General features: G+C 43.3%; 1 protein-coding gene across 1 annotated transcript in view; it reads right to left on the bottom strand.

Annotated features, from left to right (window-relative positions):
* The window catches only part of LOC107118586 (myosin heavy chain, cardiac muscle isoform), a 115,638-nt gene that overhangs the window by 80,970 nt on the left and 8,832 nt on the right, over positions 1-25,836 (bottom strand). The window contains exons 4-10 of the mRNA XM_015420948.1: positions 20,774-20,826; positions 17,915-18,008; positions 15,140-15,232; positions 10,954-11,017; positions 10,509-10,607; positions 8,246-8,349; positions 7,488-7,626 (exon numbers count right to left, since the gene is read on the bottom strand). Of these exons, the coding sequence (XP_015276434.1) occupies positions 7,488-7,626; positions 8,246-8,349; positions 10,509-10,607; positions 10,954-11,017; positions 15,140-15,232; positions 17,915-18,008; positions 20,774-20,826 (646 nt within the window). The remainder of the gene's footprint in view (positions 1-7,487; positions 7,627-8,245; positions 8,350-10,508; positions 10,608-10,953; positions 11,018-15,139; positions 15,233-17,914; positions 18,009-20,773; positions 20,827-25,836) is intronic.

Raw genomic sequence — 25,836 nt, 5'->3', positions numbered from 1 at the left:
CCAGCTTCTCAGCCGGGAGACCAATGGTCGCCCGGTTACTGTAAATAGCCTATCGGGAGTAGGGGGTGTGTTTAGGTGTACTTGGTGGCGGGTTTTCTGAACATATATAACCAGCCTGCGAGCTGGTCCCTTCGTCTTTGTCTTGAACTAAATAAAGGTATGCTTAGCTGAAATCGCTCTCCGTCTGCATACTTTTCAATTACAAACACTTATCATACCAAAATTACCTTTTATATAAACTATTAAATACATGGGGAGAAACATTAGTCCTACAGATCACAGATCCTAATTCATTTTAAGTTTTTCTTACTCCCAGTATCATCTGTATTTGAACATCTTGCTGCTGCTATGCTATGTTTTGACATTTATTTAGTCCCAAGAGAAAAATCTCTGCATTGTGATGAACACAGAAGTGTCAGAATCCTTGCTCAGAGGGTATATGATCCAAGTTGCATCAAAATGGCAACAGTGACGCTGAGATGGCAGGGTCTGATCAAGGATTACTGAGGGAAAGGGTTACAGTTAACTGACAGCAGGCAGTACAGAATAATGGGCAGAACTGTGAGGTAGTAGTGAAGACAGCAGAGGAGGAGGAAAGAAAAAGGAAGAACAAGCATTTGACAAGCACATTTTGAATGCACAAAACACTTTACCTACGTTATCACAGTAATCCTTGAAATAACCTTGTAAATTTGGACAATGTAAAAGATTTTAAAGCAAAGAAAAAGAGTTACATTCATAAGTCTTATTTTTTGTAAATACTCCAAGGCTATTAGTTAAACTCAGTGCTGATCATATAGTCAAGGACGTTTAGGAGGAAGAGGACAGTAGGAGAACTGGAAGGCACAGAGCAGTTTTACAATGGTTCACATGACCTTAGACCCAGTTATGAGGATTGTAAACCTACAGGAATATCTGGACTGTAGGTTGATATGAACTGAGTTTTCAGTGCATTATTATTTATTTAATTTATATCCCACCCTCCCCCACAAGTGAGCTCAGGACGGGTCACAGCATGTCAGTAAAATATATAAAACACATAGAATTAAAACATTAAAAACAATAATAATCCAGATTAACAAATAACAAATTTACTATTCAGATCCAAGATGGTAGCTATTCCAGGCCTCCTAAAGAAGCTAGTTAGATAGTGTTACACCACAACCTGTGGCCTGGTAATGCTTTGTTGATCCCATAAGCAGGGTCAGTCAGAATGGGCACTGTAGCACTGCAGCAGTACAGACCATGAGGGCAGTGAGAGCAGGGGAGGCTGAGATGAATTGGACGTCCACCACCTCAACCAAAGGCCTGGCGGAACAGCTCCATTTTACAGGTCCTGAGGAACTGTAATAAGTCCTGCAGGGCCCTGATCTCAGTGGGAGCATGTTCTACCAGGCTGGAGCCAGGACAGAAAAAGCCCTGGCCCTTGTTGAGGCTAAACAGACATCTTTCAGGCCAGGGACTACCGGAAGGGGTTATTTGGCTGAGCATAAAGCACTTCAGGGCACAAATAGGGAGAGACGGTCCCGTAGGTATGTTGGTCCCTGGCCATGTAGGGCTTTGAAGGTCATTATCATAACCTTGAACCAGATCTGGTACTCAATTGGCAGCCAGTGCAATTGGCGCAGCACTGGATGAATGCATGCCCACACAGATGTTGCAATCAACAGATGTGCTGCCACATTTTGCACTACCTGCAGTTTCCAGGTCAGGTTCAAGGGCAGCCCTGTGTAGAGCAAGTTGCAGTAATCTAGCCTGGAAGTGACTATTGTGTGGATCACTGTAGCCAAGTCCTGGGAGGTGAGATAGGGAGCCAGTTGCCTGACAAGCTGCAGATGATAAAAGACTGATCTGGCAAAAGTGGTAACCTGGGCCTCCATAGAAAGTGAGGCAAACAGGATCACTCCTAGGCCCCTCACCTTTCGTGCCTCAGCACCCCACCAAGGGTTGGAAGATGAATTCCTGACCCCAGACCTACGTGATTCAGGTACAGGACCTCCGTCTTCACTGTTTAGTTTCAGCTGGCTCTGCCATACCCAATCAGACACAGCCTCCAGAGCCCTCTCCAAAATATCCAGGGCGGAGTCCGGGCGGTCATCCATCAGCAGATAGAGCTGGGGGTCATCAGCATACTGATGACAACCCAGCCCAAATCCCCGGACCAGCTGGGTGAGGGGGTGCATATAGATGTTAAACAAAATTGGCAAGAGGATCGCCCCTTGCAGTTCACCACACTCTAGTGGGTATTGCAGCGAGATCCTATCCCCAAACGCCACCCTCTGTCCCTGACCATGGAGAAAGGAGGAAACCCATTGTGAGGTGATCCCCCATACCCCTACATCGGCAAGATGGTGGGTAAAAAGATCATAGCTGACTGTTTTGAACGCTGCTGTTAGATCAAGAAGTAACAGCAGCACCAACCCACTTTGATCCAGGAGTCTCTGGAGATAATCTGTGAGGGCAACCAGCGCAGTCTCCGTCCCATGGCCAGGGCAGAAACCGGACTGAAAGGGATCAAGGTCTGAGGTGTCATCCAAGAAAGCCTGTAGCTGTTCAGCCATTGCTCTCTCAACCACCTGACCCAGGAACAGAAGGTTCGATCCTGGGCGGCAGTAGGCAAAGAACTCAGGGTCCAATGATTGTTTTTTTCAAGAGTGGATGCACCACTAACTCCTTCAAGCCTGCTGCATTGTGATACAGACAGGAAGTTCACAGTTTTAAACCTGCATGCAGTTATAAACATAGATGCACAACCACATGAAGAAAGGCTGGTGTATCCTCAGGCTGGTAAACTGGCAACTATCTCTGCAATTGTGATCTCAACTGTGATTCAGGGTATTATTTCTATCTTACATCCTGATTAGGAATGGGCACAAACCAAATTAGGAACCAAAATTTATGATGAACCAGGCCCAGTTTGTGGTTTGCGAACCTTGGTTCATGCCATTCTGCCCTCATGAGCCACATGAGCTTGGAAGCAGGGGGAGGCGAAAGGGAGGGGAGTGAAAGTGATCGTTGAAATGCCTTGCACCTATTTCAGTGTAACAGGCTGAAATAGATGCAAGCCATTTCAGTGACCCGCCTCGCTCCCCCCCCGCATGGAAGTGGGGGGAACAAAAGGGATCGCTGAAATGGCTTGCAAAAGCTATTTAAAGGGAAGGTTCCCTTTAAATGGCTTTTGTAAGATCTTCCTCCCCTTCTGTTCTGCTGGCCTCAGGAAGCTGCCACCAGCAGAAAGGAGAGAGGGAAAATCCATGAACCTGGTTCATGAACTGGGTGAGGTTCATCACGAACTGGGATGAATCTCCATTTTCCTGGTTCGTGCCCATCCCTAATCCTGATTCACATAATCAGTTCTTCAGCTGGTTCTGTACCTGTGTCCATAATCACACAGAAGAATGTGGTGGTGTGAGACGGACAAAATGATTCACCATCCCTTTATTAATGAGTCATATTGGCATGACTCTCAGATCATATCACCAAATGAACATGAACACAAAATCAGTCAAGCAAATTCATCCTCTGCAAGTTTAAATGCACAGAAAACATCACGAATGCTGCAGACCCTCAGGTGTTATGAATCTACATGAAAGTAATTCACAACAGTGTGTTTCTTGCTCTTGCACAGTTTATGACCCAAACATAATCCATCAGGGCCTCGGTAAATCTGTTTTGGTGCCTGCCTGGGACTGTGAAGAGAGGAGGGGAGAGACCTGCCAGGCATTAGATGGAGCTGTGCTGGGCCTAGACTCAGGATAATTGGATTCAAATCCCCACTCAGCTACAGAGCTTACTGGATGATCTTGGGCCAGTCATTCTCTCTCAGCCCAACCTACTTCCTACGATTATATCAGGCTGTGTGGGTTTAATTCCTGTTGATATGTACAAGTTGTCAGAATCCAGTGGAGGGCCATTACATATTACAATCTATGGCTGAGGACAGACTGGCAGTTTGAAGTGCAAGGGAGTTGTGGCAAAAAGATCCGGCACAAATTTTTCCGGGTTTTCCCGGTCACACTACACTGACTGATGCAGGAGTATACCGGGGAGGAGGCGCAAGGGAGCGTTCGCACTGTTGGCCCTCCCCTGGCAGAGGGGAGCTTTATTTTTGGTAATCTGGAGATATGTGCATATGTGCATAAGTGCATAAGCAAATTGTGGGTTTTGGCGTTCACACTTTGTTGGTGCAGGATGAATGCGGGATGACTGCACTCTCCAGGGTTTGCTACTACTTTCACCAGGTACTTTTTAAACTCGGGAGGCAAGCACTACAAGACAGGCTGAGTATGGCTGGGGAACGCCTGACAGATGTGCCTGTGTGAACGGCCCCTTTAACCCGTTTGTGAAACATTTCTGGCATGTGCCTACCTCGGGGCAAACTGCCAGTCTGAACTCAGCCTATGTCTGAGATTCACAGTGTTTTTTTTAAAAAAGCAAGAGGGGGGAAAAGGAAACAAGATGGTTTCATTTCATATTAGGCCAGACTAGGCCAGACATATTAGGCCTAGGATTGCCATGTGCCTCCTGGAAACTGGCAGGGGATGGGGGGGGGCTCACCAGGTAATATTGCTCGTGTTGCACAGGAAGTAATATCATCATACTGTGATGTCACTGCAGTGACCTGGTATTTGGGCAAAAACTGTATGATAAAAATGGCTTCTACCATAAAGTTCTTGCCCAAATACCAGAACCTCACCCAGATGTCACTAGCGTGATGACATCACTCCCTGTGCAATACCAGTGACACGGTCTCGGCCTTCTTCCTACTGGTAAGAACATAAGAAAGCTCTGTTAGATCAGAACAATGGTCCATCTAGTCCAGCATCCTGTTTCACACAGTGGCCAACCAGTTCCTCTGAAGGGCCAACAACAGGACATAGAGGCCAAGATCTTCCCCCGATGTTGCCTCCTGGCTCTGGGATTCAGAAGATTAGTGACTCTAAATGTGGAGGTTCCCCTCAGTCACGATGGCTAGTAACCATTGTTAGACCTATCCTCCATGAATATATCTAACCCCCTTTTAAAGCTGTATGTTCCTGTGCCCATCACTACATCCTCTGGCAGTGAATTCCACATTTTAATCACTCTCTGTATAAAGAAGTATTCCCTTTTGTCCATCCGGAATCTACTGTCCATCAAATTCATTGGATGCCCTCAAGTTCTAGTATTTTGGGACAGGGAGAAAATTTTCTTTTTTTTAACTGTCTCTACCCCATGCATAATTTTATAAATCTCCATCATTTGGTGTAGAGGTTTGGTGTAGTGGTTGAGTGCGCAGACTCTAATCTGGGAGAACCAGGTTTGATTCCCCACTCCTCCACTTGCACCTGCTGGATGACTTTGGGCAAGCCGTAGTTCTGATAAGAGCTGTTCTTGAAAAAAGAGCAGTTTCTGTCAAGAGTTCTCTCAGCCCCACCTACCTCACAGGCAAGGCTCCCTCTAAGCTGTGGAGTCCTGTGAGCAAAAATTCTACTTGGTGAGCTCCTGGCATTAAAGTTGTGAGCGAGCGATTTGGCTGCTGCATGAATTAGTTTGCTCTGAAGCCCTCCTTCCTGAGCTAAGACAAAAATCTGTGAGCCGGAGGCTAAAAAACTGTGAGCTAGCTGACACTAACTCAGCTTAGAGGGAACACTGCTCACAGGGTGTCTGTTGTGGGGAGGGGAAGGGAAAGGAGTTTGTAAGCCGCTCTGAGGCACCTTTGGGTAGTGAAGGGCGGGTTATAAATCCAATCTCTTCTTCTTCTCTTCTCTTCATCTTCTTCCCCCTTAGTTGTCTCTTTTCTAAACTGAAAAGTCCCAGTCTCTTCAACCTTTTCTCATAGGGAAGGTGCCCCAGTTCCCTAATCATCTTGGTCACCTTCGTCTGTACTTTTTCCAGTTGTGCAATGTCTTTTTTGAGATATGGCGACCAGAACTGTACACAGTACTCTAAATAAGGCCACACAGGGGTTGTTTAGTAGAAAAAGAGCTAGGGGAACTCATTAGCATAACTCATTAGCATATGCCACACCCCCTGACATCACCGGCGGTGGACCTGCAAGGCCGGCGGGAGTGCAAGGAAGCCCCGCAAAGACCCTCCCTGGCCCCAGGCAGGCAGGGGTGGGGAGAGGCAGGGAGGAAGCAACTTACCCTCCCTCTTCTCCTGCCTCCTCCTAGCTGAATGAGGGCCGGAAGCGGGGCGGCCGGAAGCAGGGGGCGGGGCTTCATCATGTGCCCTGCCCCCCGTACCTCACCCAGGGGAACTGCGATCCCCCGCGATCCCCCCCCCCGAAATGACCTCTGAGGCCACACCATAGATCTATAATATCGGCTATTTTATTTTCAATCCCTTTCCTAATAATCCCTAACACAGTTTGCCTTTTTCACTGCTGTAGCACACTGGGTTGACATTTTCATTGAACTATCCACTATCCACCATGACCACAAAATTCCTTTCCCTTTCAGTCTCAACAAGTTTAGACCGCATTAGCCTATACTTGAAGTTGGCATTTTTTTTGCCCTTATGTGCGTCACCTCACACTTGCCAACACTGAACTCCATTTGCCACATTCTCACCCACTCAATCAGTTTGTGGAGATCCTCTTGGAGCTCTTCACAGTCAGCCTTGGTTTCCATCGTCCTGAATAAGTCCCCCTGCCTGCAGGCTAATCGGCTTCTGGGGAGTAAGGCCTAGTGGTGGTGGGACCCCCCGCCTCCACAAGGGGGGGTTGGTAACCCCAGTTTGGCCTGTGGCCTATTCACTACCTTAAGAAACAGAACTGCTGTTTCATATTGATTATTGATTATTTGCTAACAAATAACAAAGGCTATTACCATGTAGCATTGCTCAGAGAGCAATATTGATTATTGAATATTGATTATTTCATATTGATTATTTGCTAACAAACTTGAATGAGCTTTTCAGCTTCTGAAAGCATTCCAGTCAGCTATAGTTATAGAACTCCTGTAAACACATTGATGTTCCTGGCCTGTTTCTGGATGTCCTTGTTGTGTAAATCTGAATACAGGGCAAGCCCTGGACAGCTTATTTTCATTTTCTGGCCTTGCCCAGGCCAAGGCTGTGGAGATGGAAGAAGCAAGCAGATCCTGCAGAAGCAGGCACTTGGAGAGACTACTGCCCCTGTAGTGATAGTGCTCCCAGACCCACCCGGTTTCATAAACAGTTCTGACACAGGAAAGCCTAGATGGAAGAGGACCCAGGTTATTACCATGTAGCATTGCTCAGAGAGGCAGCCACACATTTCTCCTATAACTGAAGCCCAAAAGCTCAGCAGAAAAAAAAATCCAGCTAGCTTTGTGTAGACAGGCACGAGCATGCAACATTTTGTTAGTAACTTTTCTGTGCAATCCTCCTCCATCCCAGGATGGTTTTCATCCATTGCAAAGGTAGTGGGATGGTTCCACCTGAGAAGAAAGTGGAATGGCATTCCACCTTCCTTTGAACACTACTTCCACTCACTGTGACACAGATATCTTGAGAAGGCTTACTTTCAGTGCCATCAGGCTCTGCCTGCTCCTCTCTGGGACGCTGTTTAAATTTCATGTTTCCAAAGTGCATAATAGCACCAGTGAGCTTGTAGGCACCATATTTTTCTTCTGAAACAAAGCCCAAAATATCCATGGCTTGCTGTAGAAAGTGAAAAGAACACAACGTTCTGTCAGTTGCCTCTGAGAACAATAGGCAGCTTTATTTTCCTGAACTCTCGCTATACGGCTGGTGGCTGTGCTTGTGCTAGTCTTCATCTTTCAAAACAGAAAACTATTGGGCCAAGTGGCTGCTGTTAAGGGTTTCCAACCTGAGAGGTACAGGTATGGCATGAAAAGCCATTTCTAAAATATTTTAAAATGTTAAATGTTTTTCAAATATACATATCACATTTGGAACTCCTTTCCAAAAGTCAGTGAATCTCTTTTGTTCCTCCAGGCATTTTTAAGTCTTATCAAAAATCCCTCTTGGCTATGCAAACTCTTTTTTAAAAAGTTATTCAATGTGATGTTTGACTGCAACAATTTTTGCTGCCTCTTTATCACCCTGTATATGCAAATATAATGAAAACTCACAGGTGCGAAGGTAGTGTCTGCATGTACCTGCAGCTCCTATTCTGACATGACATAAAGTAAGAGAAGTCAGGGATCAGGAGTTCACCATGCTGAGACCATTTGAAATCCATTGAAACTTCTCTGGGCCACTGATCACAGCAATTCCCTTTAAAATATATTTCTAACCAAAATTATTAGCAGCTTACATCAGTTGCCATCAGCTCTTCCCCATCGTCCAAATTGTCCACGGTAACTGCACCTTGAGAGCAGAAGTGGAAGTCATATGGGTTTGTGGAGACCAACAGCATATCTGCAAATGGAAAGATTAAAACAGATTCCTTTCTGGAGAAATGATCTACTCATAAGCCATAAACTCATTCAACAGTCAAAATACTGCACAAGTGTAACATCACAGAATGATCCTTCTGCTCATATCACAGCAGGAAATGTTGTTGCTAGAAATCATGCCAGCACAGTGTGGGTGTGTCTAAATTAGGAGACTTGTTCAGGTATTCAAAGTACATACACTCTCCATGCATAGAGAGGGGCAGGATTGCAACCTGCTAGTCCAATCCCAGAGATGCATGCATATAGTCAAAATCTGCATGAAACCCTATATGCCCACCACTACACATATGATTAGGGTTAAAAACTTAAAGCACATTACATTTGTTTGTATGGGATTCACTGCAGACCTATAATACATATAAGCTATGTATTTGGAGGATATGTTTGGACAACAGGATAAGTATCCAAAGACAGAACAAGTCAGGTGTTTTAGGACTGAAACCCTGGTGGTGGAGATTTCAGGACCATGTTCACTGTGCTGTCAAAGTTCCCAACATGCAGTGGGAACTGTTGGCTCATTCTCTTCTGTTCTATGGTGTCACCACCAAGATGGCCAGAAGGCAACTATGCACTGAATGTAGGGCCCCAGTGAGATCTGTGGAGATTGGCTGACTGGAGGTTGAGTGTGGTTAGCTCTAGAGATACAAAGCCATTACTTCCAGGCTGCTCTCTTCAGTCTTTGTAACTTCTTAGTAATGTGAAGATGCTGCTATCTCTACTGGATACCTGACTCCAGCCTCCATTTGGTCCTACATACTCCCTTCACCTCAGATTGACTCCTTGCCTGACCTTGCCATGCTCCTGCCCACTTCAGAGGGTCTCCACAACTCCTGACTTTTGACCTGGTCCTGAAATTACTTTGGCCCTGCTGACCAGTTGTCAGGCTCTGAACTTCTGGCTGCCCAACCTTTGGCATGATTTTGGATTCTTCTACTTTGCCCCAACCTCAGCCCCAGACAGAAATTAACCTATAATTATGGCTGGAACTATTTTGGGTAGGATTACATGTGATCAGCTGACTGTGACATCTATCGAGACGTTTAGGTTGCAGTTCATAGACGCAGGGATCTCTGATAACATGTAGCATGGGAATAGGCAATTTACCGTGGAATGTACATTTTCACAGTACAATATTTGCATCCAAATCCTGTTAGAGCAAAATTACTTTGAAACTGTTCCTTTAATCTTCCTTAATTAGACCACTGCAAAGGCTAACTGGGTTAAGGATTTAGCAGATGGGCCACTCTGCCTGGATGACAAGAACTTAAATGAGATTATTAGTGCATTTGCCAAACAGCAATTTAGTACACGGATAAAATGATTCTCTTCACTGTATTAGAGGGACTGCCTAGCTGGCGATCCCCTAGCAATCTGAATCATCTCAGTGTAATGACAGCAATATTTTTTAAAGAAATAATCGCTGTAAAATGCACATAACCCCAATTGTGAAATAGTTTACATAATAACTGTGTTCAGTGGTTTCAAATACGAGTTGTAGATAACCTTGTGATACAAATAAAAATTCATATTTAGGAAAACACACCTTCATCTGCTCTGCCGTGCACTTCTGAATGATGCCCTGTATTGCCATATTTTGACCCCTCCTTGCATGATTTCTGATACAGCTTCAGGAACTGCTTCAACAGTCCCGATAATTCTAGATGTAGGCAAATCCAGGTGTAACAGTGTTTCCCAAATGTTTAAGTCTAGTGGCACCTTTAAGACCAGCAAAGCTTTATTGAAGGTATCCCACGTGGAAGGTTATTAAGCAAGAAGATCTGAGGGTGGAAGCCAGCTTCCACATGCCTTTCTGGATCATGACTGAAATTTTTGTTTTGTACCAGTACTCCAGGATATGGCATGGCAAAAACTGGGCTAATAAATTTGTAACTTCTGTTATTTAGTGACAGCTGATTTTGATAGAGGATGACTGCCATTTTGATCTATTTCAAACATGTTCTGCAAGTTACCTGTCTTTAGTTTAGTTCCTTATTATAGGTGATACTCAGCTAGACATTTTTTGAAAAAACACAAAATAATTTTCACCCTTTCCTTTTGCCTTTTTATCTATTCACACAAGTCGCAGATCTCAACATCAATTCATCTTGTCTTTACTCTTACCTTGTAGCTCTGCTTTTTTCCCTGACAAGATCTGGTAGAAGATGTGGTAGGCTCTCTCACCTGGTTGCTGGAAAATCACTCGGGATTTCTCTAGCAGATCTGGTTGTACAATGGAGATAGGTTGAGAATTAAGTTGAAACATGTGGACCGGGAGTTGGATCCAAAGAAATGCAAGCAGAAGTGAAAGAGATCTTAGCCACCACTCCCTGTCTTCCATAGCTTCCTGTGCCACCTGAAAAGGTGCTAATGAGGGTTGGGGAACCCCCCCCCCCCGAATAGCAGGAGAAGCAGCACAGAGGACTGCAATTCTTCTGGGGAAATCAGAAGAAACAGTGGACCACCCCATCCCTTGTATAAGCAGAAGTGCCTTCTACTCATGCAAAGGCACCTTTGGATTCAACCAAGGATGTGTAATTCAGTAATTATAAATTAGTATGTTGCTTACAGATTTCAATATCAGCTGATGAGAGTTTGCCTGTAGTGCCAAAATGGATTCTGATAAATTTACCCTAATTTGTACACGAGAAAAATGTCACATATTAATAAAAACACAGAAACAGCAAAATAGACAGTCCTAATTTACATTATAGTCTTAATTGAAGTTACATCCTTCTAAGTCTATTAAAGTCAATGCACTTAGGATAGTACAACTCTGCTTAGGATCTCACTGATAAACAAAACAAAGGCTACATGTTTCTGACAAGGATGGGATTTTCCAAATTATTTATGTTACTTGTAGTCTGCCTTTCTTCCATAGGACTGACAGGGTAATCACTTGTAACTAATGAAAACATGCTTCAATCAATAACCAAAACAGCATAAATCATCAAAAATTTGTATTCAAATATAAATTTGGAATTTGGGGGGAAATGAATTTCAATTTCTAAATGGTAAAAAAGTTCTTTTTAAAAAAATCCTTTACTGCATTTACAAACTGGCAGTAGTAAAATACAAATCAATATGTTCTCACAAAACACAACATTGTCTCTCTTGCACACATACATAATTTCAGGGCTTTTTTTGTAGAAAAAGCCCAGCAGGAACTCATTAGCATAATAGGCCACACCCAATAGCAAAAACACATTAGCATATTAGGCCACACCCCTGACAGCACAGCTCATTAGCATATTAGGCCACACTCCATGTCTTCCCTTGGCTTGCCTGGGCACCCCGCGGCTGCAGGGCGTCCAGGCAAGCGGGCCCTTGGACAGGCCGGGGAAGGCACGAGGAGGCATTCCAGGCCCCCCCTGGCCCACCCGCCTCGGAGTTGCTGGGGGGTCACTCTCCATGCCTTCCCTCTGTAGCCACGCACACAGAGGTTTTGGCAGTAGTGGGTGTGGCCAACTCTGAAGCCAGCTGGAACTCCGTTCCTGTGTGTTCCTGCTCAAAAATAGCCCTGCATAATTTGATTTTTTGATTAATTTAAATGAATGCAGATAAACCATGACTTAGGGAGATTCACTAATGTTTCAGCCACAGAGTAAACTGTAGACTCTGCTTTCTTAGGTACTTCTTGGAAATCTGGACAGGTATTGATTTGGGGGGTTTCGCTTAGGATAAGGGTCTAGACTAAATGGTGCAGAGGATGCATTCCAATGATTCCTCCAGAAGACAACCTTTTATCTCCCCAGACATACAATGTGAGCTGAAGAAATATAACCTGGTCATAACATATTGTCTAACTTTCAGGCGTCTGAGGAGGCTACAGTCTCAGTGGTCCTCATTACGGAGCACAAGCTGGGAAACTGCAGAGGCAGGCTGCAGTTTCTGCAGCTTTGCATCCCACATGCCAAAATTAGAACAGCCGCTCACTTCTGTAGTCTCATGACCAGATAGCTGTTTCTGCAACCCTCAGGGACTGTTACGCATGACTTGTATGCTTCACTTGCAATGTGCTGTATTCTCTGCTATTGATGGAGATGGTATAAGAGAACTGTTGTATGTGACACTGCTTTTCAGAGGTTTTCATCACTCCCTCCAACCACCCAGGATGTATATTCACCCTTCATTGTCCAGACAGAAGGGCAAAACACATTATGAAATATTTCTCATCCTTTGCTCTTAATAAACTGGTCTAGGTCTTCCTGCTATCACTGTTATAACTTCCTTATTTATTTATTTACCTCATTTATACTCTATCAATTATACCCTCAATTATACCCAATAGGGTCCCAAGGCAGCATACATTATTTTCTTCTCCTCCATTTTATGCTCCCAACAACACTGTGAGGCAGTTTAGCCTGTGTGTGACTGGCCCAAGGTCACTTAGGGAGCTTCCATGGCAAAGTGCAGATTCAAACCTAGAATCTCTCAGATCCTTGCTTGACACTCTAAGTCTAACCACTACACTGCACTGGCTCTCCTTGCACAAATATAGGCACCTTTCTAATTCATAATACTTCACATTATTTATGTATAGTCAATCATTTCTCATTTCCAATTAGCTTTATCAGTGATTTTCCTCAGAAGTAATCAACGAATAACTCTATGAAGGACGTGATCCCTATTTTATAAATGTCAAATCCTCTTCTAAACCTTGGGCCTGTTGGCTGAAGTTATTGTAATTCATACAGTCTATTGTGGTACTGCAGCCAGCATGACATCTGAAGATCTTTGTGCGAGAGAGTTTCAGCAACTGAAAGTAAAATGGCTGCCCACGGTGAGTGCTGCAAAAGGCACTCCATATAAAGGAACAGGTCACATTAAAAGTTGAGTGGACTGGAGGTAGACAGTAGCAACACCAGGATAAATAACCTTAGGAAATGTCGTATTTAGTCACAGATACATAGTTACTTTGTAGCTACATAAGTAACATCAACATCATAATATTAAACTGTTAGTTATAAAGCAGTGTCCATCCTTTTATTAGAACCCAAATAACACAAAGCAGGATGCAAACTTTTGAGTTTTGACAGAACTCTTAAGCAGGCTGTTTTTTGTTTTTTTTAAGATGCTTTAGGCCCTGAACCTAGTACATCTTGCGTGCATCTTGCGTAGAGTGCCAAGCAGACTTGAATATGTTATATGATACTGGGCAGAGCTGGTTCAGATTTATAATCTTAGTCTTATGAACAGAGGAAGGGAAAATGGCAGGCTCATAATGAAAATATTAAAAACAGTGGAGAATCAAATGTCTCTCTAACACCAAATAAAACATAGAGACTCCTTATTTATTTATTATTATTTATAATTTCAATTCATATAGTGCCCTTCTCTGAATTTACAGGGCAGTTAACAACATAATATTATACAGTTTAAAATCCAAGAGATAACAAGAGGTAAAAACAACATTAGGCAGCATAAAAAACAAATGTACAGATTGCATCACTGTCTTGCAATGAGCGAGGGAAGGCAGAATGGGGGAGAAGAAGGGAGTGCCAGATATGATGGTACCCATTGCTGTCCTCATCCAAAAGCCTGGTGGAACATCTCTGCCTTGCATGCCCTGCGGAACTGCACAAGGTCCCGTAGGGTGCAGATGTTATTAGAGTTCCACCAGGTAGGAGCCAGGGCTGAAAAAGCCCTAGCTCTGGTCAAGGACAGCCGGACATCTTTGGAGCTAGGGACCACCAGTAAGTTGTTCTCAGCAGAGCTTAAAGTTCTTCAGCGGACATACCACAGGAGGCAGTCCTGGAGATACATGGGTCCCTGACCACTCAAGGCCTTAAAGGTCAGTACCAGAACCTTGAACCTGACCTGGTACTCCACGAGGAGCCAGTGCAGCTAGCACAGAACAGGTTGAAGTCTAAGTACAGAAAAAAGTCTAAGAACTGAAAAAGACGTGGCAGTTATTTTAGTGTTTAACATCCACTCTGATGAAACATTCCGGCAGAATTTGCAAGTTTGAATGCTGTTTTGTGTTATTGTGGATGGTTCTAATAAAAGGTATCATATGGTTTTTTGGTTTTCAGTTATAAATAACTCAAAAGAACAGAAATATTCCTGCCTGCTCATATCTCAGAACATCTGTCACAGCCCTTCTCTTAGGTTTGCCAACTCTGGCTTAGTAAATCCCTGGAGATTTGGGGGTGATGCCCTCAGAAGGCAGGGTTTGGGGAGAGGAGGCAGCTCATTTGAGATGGGATGCTACATGGAGTCTGTCCTCAAAAGCTGCCCATTCCTCAAGGGAAACTGATTTCTACGGCCTGGAGATCAGTCGTCTGGAGGCTGGCAACCCTACCTTCTCTGTGTGTTCCCATCATCCGCAGTGAGGTGATGGCTACCTGGGAGGAGGCCTTTTCTGTGCTGGCTCCATGCTTGTGGGACATTCTCCCTCCGGCTGCCATTTGCTCTTGGCCTTTTTAGTTTCAGGTGCGAGGTTACATTGTTTTCATTTAACCATGCACGGACTGATTTTTTTAAAATGATTCTTCCTCACCCTTTTCTTGTTTCTCCCTGGATTTTTCAAAATTTAAGCACTTTTTCCTGATGTTACAGTTACTGGCTTTCATGCTGCTAAAGCTGACTATGTTTCAAAATAGATTGTATTTCATTGTTGATTTCAGATATACTGTTCACTGGTTCCGGGAGCCTGATGGTTGAGAGGGTGACATATAAATCTTTAAATAAATAACTCAACAGTATTGATAAAGAGAGATCAGTAAGGTACCACAGCAATAAAGCATACTTACAAAACGTGAGGAGTTGTCATTTCGCAGGGTTTTGGCATTCCCAAAGGCCTCTAGGGCTGGGTTTGCTTGGATGACTTGATCTTCCAAGGTCCCCTTACAATGCAAAGATTTAGAGTACATTTTATTAAGCCAATTCCACGGAGAAACATAAATGTTTGTGTTGCTGTAAACATGCATTTTCATTTCTATTAATGCCAAAGTAAATCAGCTCAGAACTGTGTGCTGAATCGGAGGCTGGTTCAAGGTGATACATTCATATAGCGATTAATTTATTATGCTCACACATTTCTCCCATTAACCTAATCTACCAACACGAAATAGACTGACTCACTGGGGGATAGAAAGGGAAGCAACACATAATGACATTTCCATTGATAACAGCAATCATTGTGTGAAAAATATGGTGGTATTAAACAATCCAAGAGTTTGAGTCTAATTCCTTAGCATTTATAAGCCCTCAGAGGTGCGCATACGATCATGCCTTACAGATTTGACATTTAGTCTAATGGACACTGGAATAGTTTCTGTTAACACATTGTTTATGCAGGAGATACGGTAGGACTGAGGAGTAAGGGGGCTGGATGTGGGCAAGTTTGTGCAGAAGGAGGAATACCTTTTTCAGAGTTAGAATGAAATACAGCTGAATTAGGGCCATGCTATGCATACACAAAAGATCCATGAGTAGGATTTTCTGCCTTTAAAAAAAGCTAATTACTGGGCTCCTCTTTGAAGATCAGGGAAGGACTGTTGGGTGGAAACAGTATTTTCTGTTTTTAACTATTTCTTCGCATGCTTGTTCCACAATGTAAAACCTTCTCCCCCAAAGCACCACTTTGCATCATGAGTGGGAAAAGATATTCACTTGCACCTGTCTTTTCATTGACATAATTGCAGCTTAGGAAATGCTATTAAATTCACTGAAAAGGCATGAGAGAAAAGGGTTAAACACTCCCTGCCCACATGACCCTTCTCCCAATCTGCACGCAGCAACACAGGATGCTAATTAGCTATTTAAACGCCATGCAAGGTCTTAATTGTTGATCTTTTGTATCTAACCTGATTTGGCCCACCTTTTTCAGAGTTAGAATGAAATACAGCTGAATTAGGGCCATGCTATGCATACACAAAAGATCCATGAGTAGGATTTTCTGCCTTTAAAAAAAGCTAATTACTGGGCTCCTCTTTGAAGATCAGGGAAGGACTGTTGGGTGGAAACAGTATTTTCTGTTTTTAACTATTTCTTCGCATGCTTGTTCCACAATGTAAAACCTTCTCCCCCAAAGCACCACTTTCCATCATGAGTACGAAAAGATATTCACTTGCACCTGTCCTTTCATTGACATAATTGCAGCTTAGGAAATGCTATTAAATTCACTGAAAAGGCATGAGAGAAAAGGGTTAAACACTCCTTGCCCACATGACCCTTCTCCCAATCTGCAGGCAGCAACACAGGATGCTAATTAGTTATTTAAACGCCATGCAAGGTCTTAATTGCTGATCTTTTGTATCTAACCTGATTTGGCCGTTATTTTAGACTTCAGACATGCAAACATATGTTTTCTGTAGGTTTATTAACAATGTTCATTGTATTTCAGCAACTTCACGCAATGCAAATTCAACAACTATGGCCTCGTCTACTTACTCCAGTCTTGGTGGCTGGTTGCTAATAAAGGAACAGTTGGGGGAGAAAAGATGAAAAAAATTAAATAAAGAGCTAATCAAAGGCTAACAGAATTGAAAGTATAATCCATCCTCACTGATCACTAGCTCTCCATCAGTGATTTGGCACAGACTTTGTGTATTCTTCTCATATATCTAATTGTATGTTCTTTTTCATAAATATTCCTAAAGAGAATTTTCTAGCACCTCTAAACCTTTCCCCCCTGAATGAGCAAGAGGTAGCTGTGCATGGAAACATGCTTCCATGTGCACTCCTTGATACCCACAACTAGAACCCATTGGTGTACATGCTATTTTCCTGCAGAATAAATGCACCACCAAACAGTTGATCAGTGCTGCCAGCATTAAAGCACCAATCTTTACAAGCCAACAGACCCGAAGTATGAAGTTGCAGTTCCTGGATCAACATACTAGCCTTAGCGTATAGGCAGTCTTCTGCTCTGATTCAGCCTTCATAACTCTTCAGTCTATGGGTCAGTTATATTGCATAGGACAAAGAGGGGAAGATTCATCTGTACAAAAGTGCTCATGCATCAAATCGAAAAGAAGATCCAAAAGATCCCCCCCCCAACGAACACCACAAACACAGGGAAAAGAAAACCAGAAACAAAAAATGCACAGCTAAGAGAGGGTTAAGGATGTAAATGCTTTACAACATGTTTTTGTCCTGTTAATGTAACATCCAGAATTGTGGCATCAAGAACTGTGGCACCAGAAATCTCAATGTATATCTAGACTTTAAAAAAATCTTTAGATCCCTGGGAACTGTAGCCTTGTGATGAGCTACAGGAGTTTCTTACAGAAAGTTCCCCATACCATCAACAAGTAGCAATTCCCAGTATTATTGGGAGAAGCCATGGCAGTCAAACTGCTTATAAAAACTAAGATATACATCAAAGATGTGCTCTGAAGCAACACTGACTTGGAAGACAGATTCTGGATAAAGACCATGTAAACGACAATAATCTAACAGGATGAAAGCAAAAACAACTGCCCAACCCATGCTTCCAGTAAACTGCAGACGGAATGTCTTCTGTCTGTTGTTACTAAGTAGTACTTGGACCAAAGAAGAAAACACTAATTTCCAACACTTACGTTCTTTTTTCCAGGTTCACCAATCGCAGCTACTGTGGCAAAGTACTGAATGACACGCTTTGTGTTCACAGTCTTGCCAGCACCAGATTCTCCACTATGTTGGGGGGAGGGGGGGAGAGAAATGCCATAACTTAACTCCAGATTTCTGCTGCAATTGATTTTTCAACCTTGTCCCCTTAAGCTATGTGGCTGGCTCTCCTAGGCAAATTAAGATTCTACCTGATTTTCTGTCACCAGAAGTAAGTGCAGTTGATTATATTATCCAGAGCTCTCATAACATTGGGATTATAATGTAAACTCACTAGTGTATGTGTATGCAATGTTTTTGCTGGAATTATATACCTGCTCGTTTAGTGTTAATTACAGAGCTACTAAATCAGGGTTGTGACTGATTGGCTTCTGTTCTGTGTGACCGCAGCCAGAGCTACTAAATCAGGGTTGTGATTGATTATCATATCCATTAACAACAGGATACAGTTCATGTGTGAATATTTGTACCTGCCACGTAGCAGTAAAGGTTTGGCTCTGCTCCTTATGAGGAAAACCTTATGGGTCTATCAAGGCAGTACTTCTATGAATCCAACAGATCAGATGGTCATGGAGATAAACATAAAGGGTTGGAATAGAGGCCTTGTCCCTCTCCAGACACTATAGAAGTGATATTCTTATGCAGGGCGACTCTGGCATGTGCGAGAGCAGGGACTCCTTACCACTTTGGCTCATCACCTGATTGCCCATCACAACCAGACAGGTGACTTAATGACAGACTGTTCAATTGTTTGTGCCTGTTCAGAACCAACAGGCTATGTTCCAGCCTTGCAGGGATGCCATGAAGCTGGGGGAGGGGGTGTTTGGAAGCCATTTCCCAGCTGATCTGCCCAGTCATATAAAAGTCAGCTTTTGATGTCTCATCCAGGAAACAAAGTTAGCAATAATAGGACAGCGGCAAACCAGTTTAGCAGTTGCTTGAATTGTTTGGTACCCAGGTGAACAGATCAGGGGATCAGCTGACCTGTATTTTTTATGGCCAAATAGTATGCTTTAACTGCCGAATACATTGTTGTGAAATTCGCAGCATCTCTTGGGGGAAATGTTGTGGCAATGCTCCAACTGCATTAGGTCACAATAGCCCACCGTGTTACAGTTTGTATTCTTCAGAAGCCTGATTTTATATATTTTGGCAGTAGAGTACTGAAGTGGGGGCTCTGGGAAGAGCATTTTCACAAGCCACAACAGATGGTTTTGTATGCACGTGACCACTCATCATGCAACTGTGTGGGTGACGAACCATATCATAAGACCATTTTGTGAGTGTGGCTCCTTAAGGCACTTTAGTCAAATTTTAATTATTTCAACACAAACCTTCATTTAGGAGAGACTGCACTGTTAAAATATCCCTGAAACATGCAGAAAACTGCTCACACCCGCAGTTTACTATGCACGGCTATGGCTACACCACTGCATTATGAGCATGCAGGTGCCTGCATTATAAAGGTTGTTTGTTTGTTTGCCATCGAGTTACAGCTGACTTATGGTGACCCCACGGGGTTTTCAAGGCAAGAGACATTCGGTGGTGGTTGGCTTATGGCCTGCCTCCGCAGAGGGCTGCCAGATCCCTCTTGGCCACCATCGGGGGGGGGGGGGTAGGGTTGCCAGACCCAGGTTGGGAAACTCCTGAAGATTTGGGGGGTGGAGTTTGGTGAGGACAGAGACCTCAGTGGGGTACAATGCCATAGAGTCCACCCTCCAAAGCAGCCATTTTCTCCAGGGGAACTGGTCTCTGTAGTCTGGAGAAGAGCTGTAATTCTGGGGGATCCCCACCTGGAGGCTGGCATCCTTATCTCCACATCATGACCCTGGTATTGCTTGTGGTCTCCCTTCCAAACACTGACCAGGGCCTACCCTGCTCAGCTTCCAAGATCTGACAAGACTGGAGTAGCCTGGGCTATCCAGGTCAGGGCAAAGTATTGCCTATTGCAACAAGCACAGAAAGCATGCTGAGCTTGTAGTGGGCTGCCATACACAGCTATACTGTTTTGTAGATCACAAGTTATATTGGCCTGGTTGAATGAATGCAAGACGCAGCTTCTGATCCCATACCAATCATCTACCTAGTCCAGCATTCCGTTTCTCAGAGTGACCAAACAGATACCATGTAAGGTCCATAGGCAAAATTTTAAAGCCTCTACCCTTTTGTCCCCAAGCAACTGGCACTCAGAGCCCTAGTTCCTCTGGATGTGGGACTTCCATTTAGCCATCACATGGCCAGTAGGCACTTGTGGGCTGAGCGTGATCAGTTCTGTTACCTGCAGAGTAAGCGGTCACACCCAGTTATGTAGCTGCCTCCTATTTGTCAAAGGGCAACTGCTCTCATCAATCACAACTGCATCCAGAAAGCAATCATATAAAGAGCACTAAAAATAACTTACTCAATATCAGATCAAAGAGGCAAGAAGCAACAAACTCTTGGCTCTGAATTCTGGGCTCTCTTATCTGTAACGCTCTGTGTCTTAGCTGTCTTCAACTCATGACTTCTTTTTTCATTTAATTTTTTTAAAGTGTAATACTGAATGGATCCAGGCAATTTCTCCTTAAGGACTGGGTTCTTGAGCCTCCATTTGTAGACTGAATATCTCTAGGAGAGGTAGCCACAAATTCTATACACCCTGGGTGGTAGGATATTCAATATAATTGAGGGGGGGTCCTACTCTGTCTCCTAATGTCAGTGTTGAGGAAGCTATTTGTCAAATAAGAATACATACTAGACTAGTTTCATGCAATCACAAAACATGCAAGAAGCCCATTAGAGAGGGAAAAAACTCTTTTGCCAGTGTGAGGTGTCTGAAACAAGCTACTTACGTGATCAGCATCGACTGATTTTCTCTATCTGTGAGAGAGAGAAAAAACAAACCCTGAAATTTCACTATATGTGTACTATGTAGCTTGTACAGAACAGGTGAAAGAAACAGGAGGGGCTGTGGCTAAATATTTAGCACACAGTAGGTCTCAGGTTCAATTCCTGGCATCTCAAGTAAAAGGATATCAAGCATCGGGAAAATAACTTCTGTGCATCAGTAAGAATAAACAGTACTAAGCTAAATGGACCAGTGTTCTTACGTTGACCTACTGATAATACAAGAATTTGCAACTCCAATCTGAAGCTTTTAATTTTAATGCTTTCCATACCATGGAATATTTGATGTACTTGCCAATCAAAATCCATTCTCTATTTACTTATTAGAATACAAGCAGATGACATTTTTAGAATTTCTACCAGGAAGCTACTCTCGTTACATCATTTTAATCCGTTTGGGACGGAGCCATGCAACAGCTGTTGCACTCACCTTCCACAGCAGACACATAACACATGTCCAGAATACTAAGTTTCACTAAAGCACATAAGATATAGTGAACCAGAAATCCATCTAATGAGACTTCCTTCTAATGAACTGGCAAATTGGATTTCTTGTTTATTAGGAGGATTGGTGAAACTTGCGACTCTGTTGGACTGCAAACCAAATGCCGTTGGGTCCTTTCTCTTATTTAGTGCTATGTGGATTACCGCTGTACAAGCTGTTACAGGACTCTGTCCCAAATAGATTAAAAATGATTTGACCGAAATGGCTTCTTGGTTTAAAAAGAACAACAGCCCTGAAAGCAATACTTGTGTTTGACATACACAGGCCTTATCAAACAATGTAGGTATGAAGAAAGCCAAGAAGCAGATAGAAGACGGATTTGGGTAGGCTGCAATTAATTAGCTTATTGATGACCCTGTGACATGTAAAACAGTCAAATGAAGATATTTATTTATCTATCAGATTTATACCCCACTCTCCCAGCCAAAGCCAGCTCATTGGAAGGCTTCTATGTTTTTCTTTCACTTCCCTTGTTCAAGCTGCATGGTAGAATGTAGTGAATTTCTGGTTGAGCACCTAAACCAAAAGGTTTGGTTGTACCAGGACAATTTCAAGAGCAAGTGAATTCTGTTTGTTAAAGGGAGGTGCTCTGTGAATGCAGAAAACAGTTAGCATTGGGTACACTGCTGGATAGAGGTCTTCCAGGGGCAACAGGGTGGCTTGTCTTCTTCTCTGAAAGAGCTTTAGGGGGGGGGAACTCCCAGAAATTAGCATTATAGCAGGAAAACAGGTGACTTATTTGCAAGTCACAATGGAATTAAAAGTACTTGGTCTTCAAAATATCTGTTAGATCGCGCTAACAAAGGACTCTTAGAGTGATTCAGCAAGTGATTCAGCTTTATTGGAAGTAACGAACAAGCACTCAACTCAGTAAGAAACCAGAACAGAAAACAGTGGGAGCTTATGCTCCTTTTAAACATAACCGGGCTAATGTAGCCACGCCTATTTACAATTAACAACCAATGAGATTGCTTAGTTAAGGACCAATGGGAGTCTTTCCCTCCTAGGGAATGGTATCGTTCTGATTTTCCGCGATGGTCTCGCCTCCGGCCTGGCTCCGCTTGTAAAACGCGTGCCGGCAGGCGATCTCCGACGGTTGTGGAGAATAGTGAGCCTTAAGCTTCTCAGTGATGTCAGCGTAGGTGACAGTCTTTATATCAGTTGGGGCCACCAACGACCTGGCTATGTCGAAGGTCCCCTTCCCGCAGGAACTCAGGAGGCACGCCCGTTTCTTGGCCTCGTCTGTAATGTCGTGTGTCTCCAGATGGAACTCGAACCTGGATAGGTAGGAGTCCCAGTCTTCTGAGGAAGGTTCGAAGCACTCGAACTTCTGGCTTCCAGCCATCGTGGGAGACTTGGGCACCGGAGCTGGTGGCGCCTCCGCCGGATCGGCTGCTGTGCTCTGCTCGCTTTCTTCCGAGTCCGAAGTGTGGATGTCCGCAGGGCTGCCTACCCGCTCTAATATCCCATCCTCGTCGCCAATTGTTAGATCGCGCTAACAAAGGACTCTTAGAGTGATTCAGCAAGTGATTCAGCTTTATTGGAAGTAACGAACAAGCACTCAACTCAGTAAGAAACCAGAACAGAAAACAGTGGGAGCTTATGCTCCTTTTAAACATAACCGGGCTAATGTAGCCACGCCTATTTACAATTAACAACCAATGAGATTGCTTAGTTAAGGACCAATGGGAGTCTTTCCCTCCTAGGGAATGGTATCGTTCTGATTGGTCGCTGTTACGAAGCGACCAATAGGAAGTTCGCTCAGAGGTGCCCTGGTCTGGCTCGAAGCTTAACATAGGAGTCCTATGAGGTGATTCATGTAATCGTTTCAATACATTACAATATCAATCCATGCAAGAGTGGCAAACATGAGTCATACAGCTGTTGTATTGTACTGTTGGATAAGGATGGGAAAATAAATTCCTACGTAGTTCTCTTTGTCTAGATCTAAATAAACTAGGCCGGAAAGGGTACTGGAAAGAGCTTTCCACTCTCTTCCATTAACAATAGCTTATGCCTCCTAAGGGGGAAGCACCTCTCATTTAAAGATGGTATAATTACAAGTATTTAGAAAACAAAACATAGTGTTAAACCAAGCATAATTATAGATTTTGTTCTGCTCTTTTACACATTAACCTTTATGATAATTCAGGTGGTTCTAACACAATGCCCAAAATGTAAATTCGTCTTGTAAGTTGATACATTATTTTTGCTGTGTAAACTGTACTTTCTCCATTGTACTCTGTTCAGCTCAACTTTTAAAATAAACAAACAGGCTGCCAAAAATTCCCCAGTAATGCATTTTCTAAACCTTTGCAAATCCTAGTCTTCCAATTGTCAGCCATGCATCACCACTGCCCTCTGATGGAAGAAGGTGATATTCTCACACATGGACTGTAATGTTGTTTGCTGGATATATGCATACACGTCATTACTGGCGGCTGGTTTTACATTATATGTTATATCATAGCTACAGTGTCCGCATTTGTTCCCTGAAGTGAGCCAGGCTCAATTCAAGGTATTTTTAGCCTGTGAAGAGCATTCCAGATATTTAAGCAACTAGCAAGTACAAATCTATAGCCAGTCTGGATTACTAAGCTTGGCTGCCACGTTTCCAGATGAGGTTGCAAACAAATCAATGGGAAAATCCATGCTTTCTTCATAAACTGAGGACACCCTGTTCCCAAGCCCACCGCTTGTTCACAGATTGTATCAGAAGTGTATATATTAAATGTGAACAGTTATTTTCAAGTTCGGAAGTGTTTTCCTACTTATAATGAAAACATATTACCCTTACTTAAGTACCTTACTATGTTCACAGTCATAGCAGATGAAGAATAATTTTTTTGTCAGAGTTTTGTTAGTAAGGATTACTTGGAAAAATCCACCAGGGGAACGGGGGGGGGGAGAGACGTGAATAACTCCAATTCTACTGGAGCAGTACTGGCATTATGCATCACTGGACACCACTATTTTTTTAAATAACCTGAAATATTCCAGTTCTAGAATTAAGCTGCCTTTCTTCGAAAGGGAGTTATTATCACACAAATTTAAAAGCCTATATTTATAAAAAAAATTACCTAGGGCATATGACTCCTTAGGGTGAAGATCTGCAAACACAGCCTCACCCAGGCTACAGCCTACCTCTTCTATATTCCATATCAAACTACGAGGAGGTACTCACCAGACATTACTTAAATTGACATATCAAGGACTATGTGGATGCTGACCCACATTTTGCCCATACTTTTCTCCAGTTATGCCTAGGAAAAGACTATTTGCATACGACATGCTTAACATACATGCTTAACACAAAAATCAAATGTACATTCCAAATGCATTCACTGTAACTTGGGCTAATTACAGTTTACTCACAGACTCCTCAGTCCTTACTCCTTACATAGTGCCTAAATGTACCCTATTTACTCAAAAGGAAGATGACCTTCTTTACCTTTTTTGGCTTTCTAAAAAAGGGAGTGTTGTCTTCCATTTGGGTATATTTATCTACTGGGTGTTGCTATGCAGAGGAGGTTGGGCTGATATGTTTCTCTACTAGTACTCACCCATGCTTCTGGCTCAGAATTTTACTCCACTCCAGATTTTGCTTCTTCCCTTGTGCTTCAAGCAGCAGTTGCCTAGTAGTAGTAATGGACTTTACATTAGCAGTGACAGGATCGGATAGTCTATTTTGTCCAGTTGTGTGGAATACCTTTCAGCTTGTGTTCTCTGAGGATGTGGCAAGGATGCTGGGAAGTTTGAGACCTACTACCTGTCTGTACAGACCTTGCCCCTTCTGGGTACTTAAAATCTGCCAAAGAGGGGGTGCTGGTGAACTGAGCCTGGGAGACAGCACATGACTCCCTAAGAGATGGGGTGGTTGTTCCTGCCTTGAAGCAGGCAGTGGTGTGTCCACTCCTAAAGAAACCTACTCTGGACCCAGGAGAGTTGAATAACTATCACCAGTCTCATGTACCATGATTGAACGAGTGGTGGCTAGCGAACTTCAGAGATTCCTGAATAAAGCAGAGTGTTTAGATCTATTCCAATCTGGTTTATATTGCTACATTTTTTGTGTAAGGGTTATTTTAAATTCAGGGCCATCTGTTTTTATGTATAGTATTCACTTTTTTTTAGGGGGAATTGTCTTACATTAAGGGTCATCTTCCTTTAGAGTAAATATTTCCAAACAATCTTTTCCCCCCTTAATGTTTGTCAAATTCTGCTCTGTCTTGCCCTGACCTGGATAGCCCAGGAAAGCCTGATCTCGTCAGATCTCAGAAGCTAAGCATGGCCGACCCTGGCAAGTATTTGGACGGGAGACCTCCAAAGAATACCAGGGCCGGGAGGCAGAGACAGGCTATGAAGCCACTTCTCTGAATGTCCTCCGTGCCCCAGTAGGAGTCACCAGAAGTTACCATGATTTCCAGGCATGAGCACACACACACACAAATGAAAAAATACCACAAAAAATTCTGCTCCATCTTTAGAAAGCTGGATCTGTAC

This window comes from Gekko japonicus, unplaced genomic scaffold (genome assembly GCF_001447785.1).
Source record: "Gekko japonicus isolate JY-2015 unplaced genomic scaffold, Gekko_japonicus_V1.1 scaffold2936, whole genome shotgun sequence".
Classification (NCBI taxonomy): Eukaryota; Metazoa; Chordata; class Lepidosauria; order Squamata; family Gekkonidae; genus Gekko; species Gekko japonicus.
This window is presented reverse-complemented; position numbering and strand designations above follow the sequence as displayed.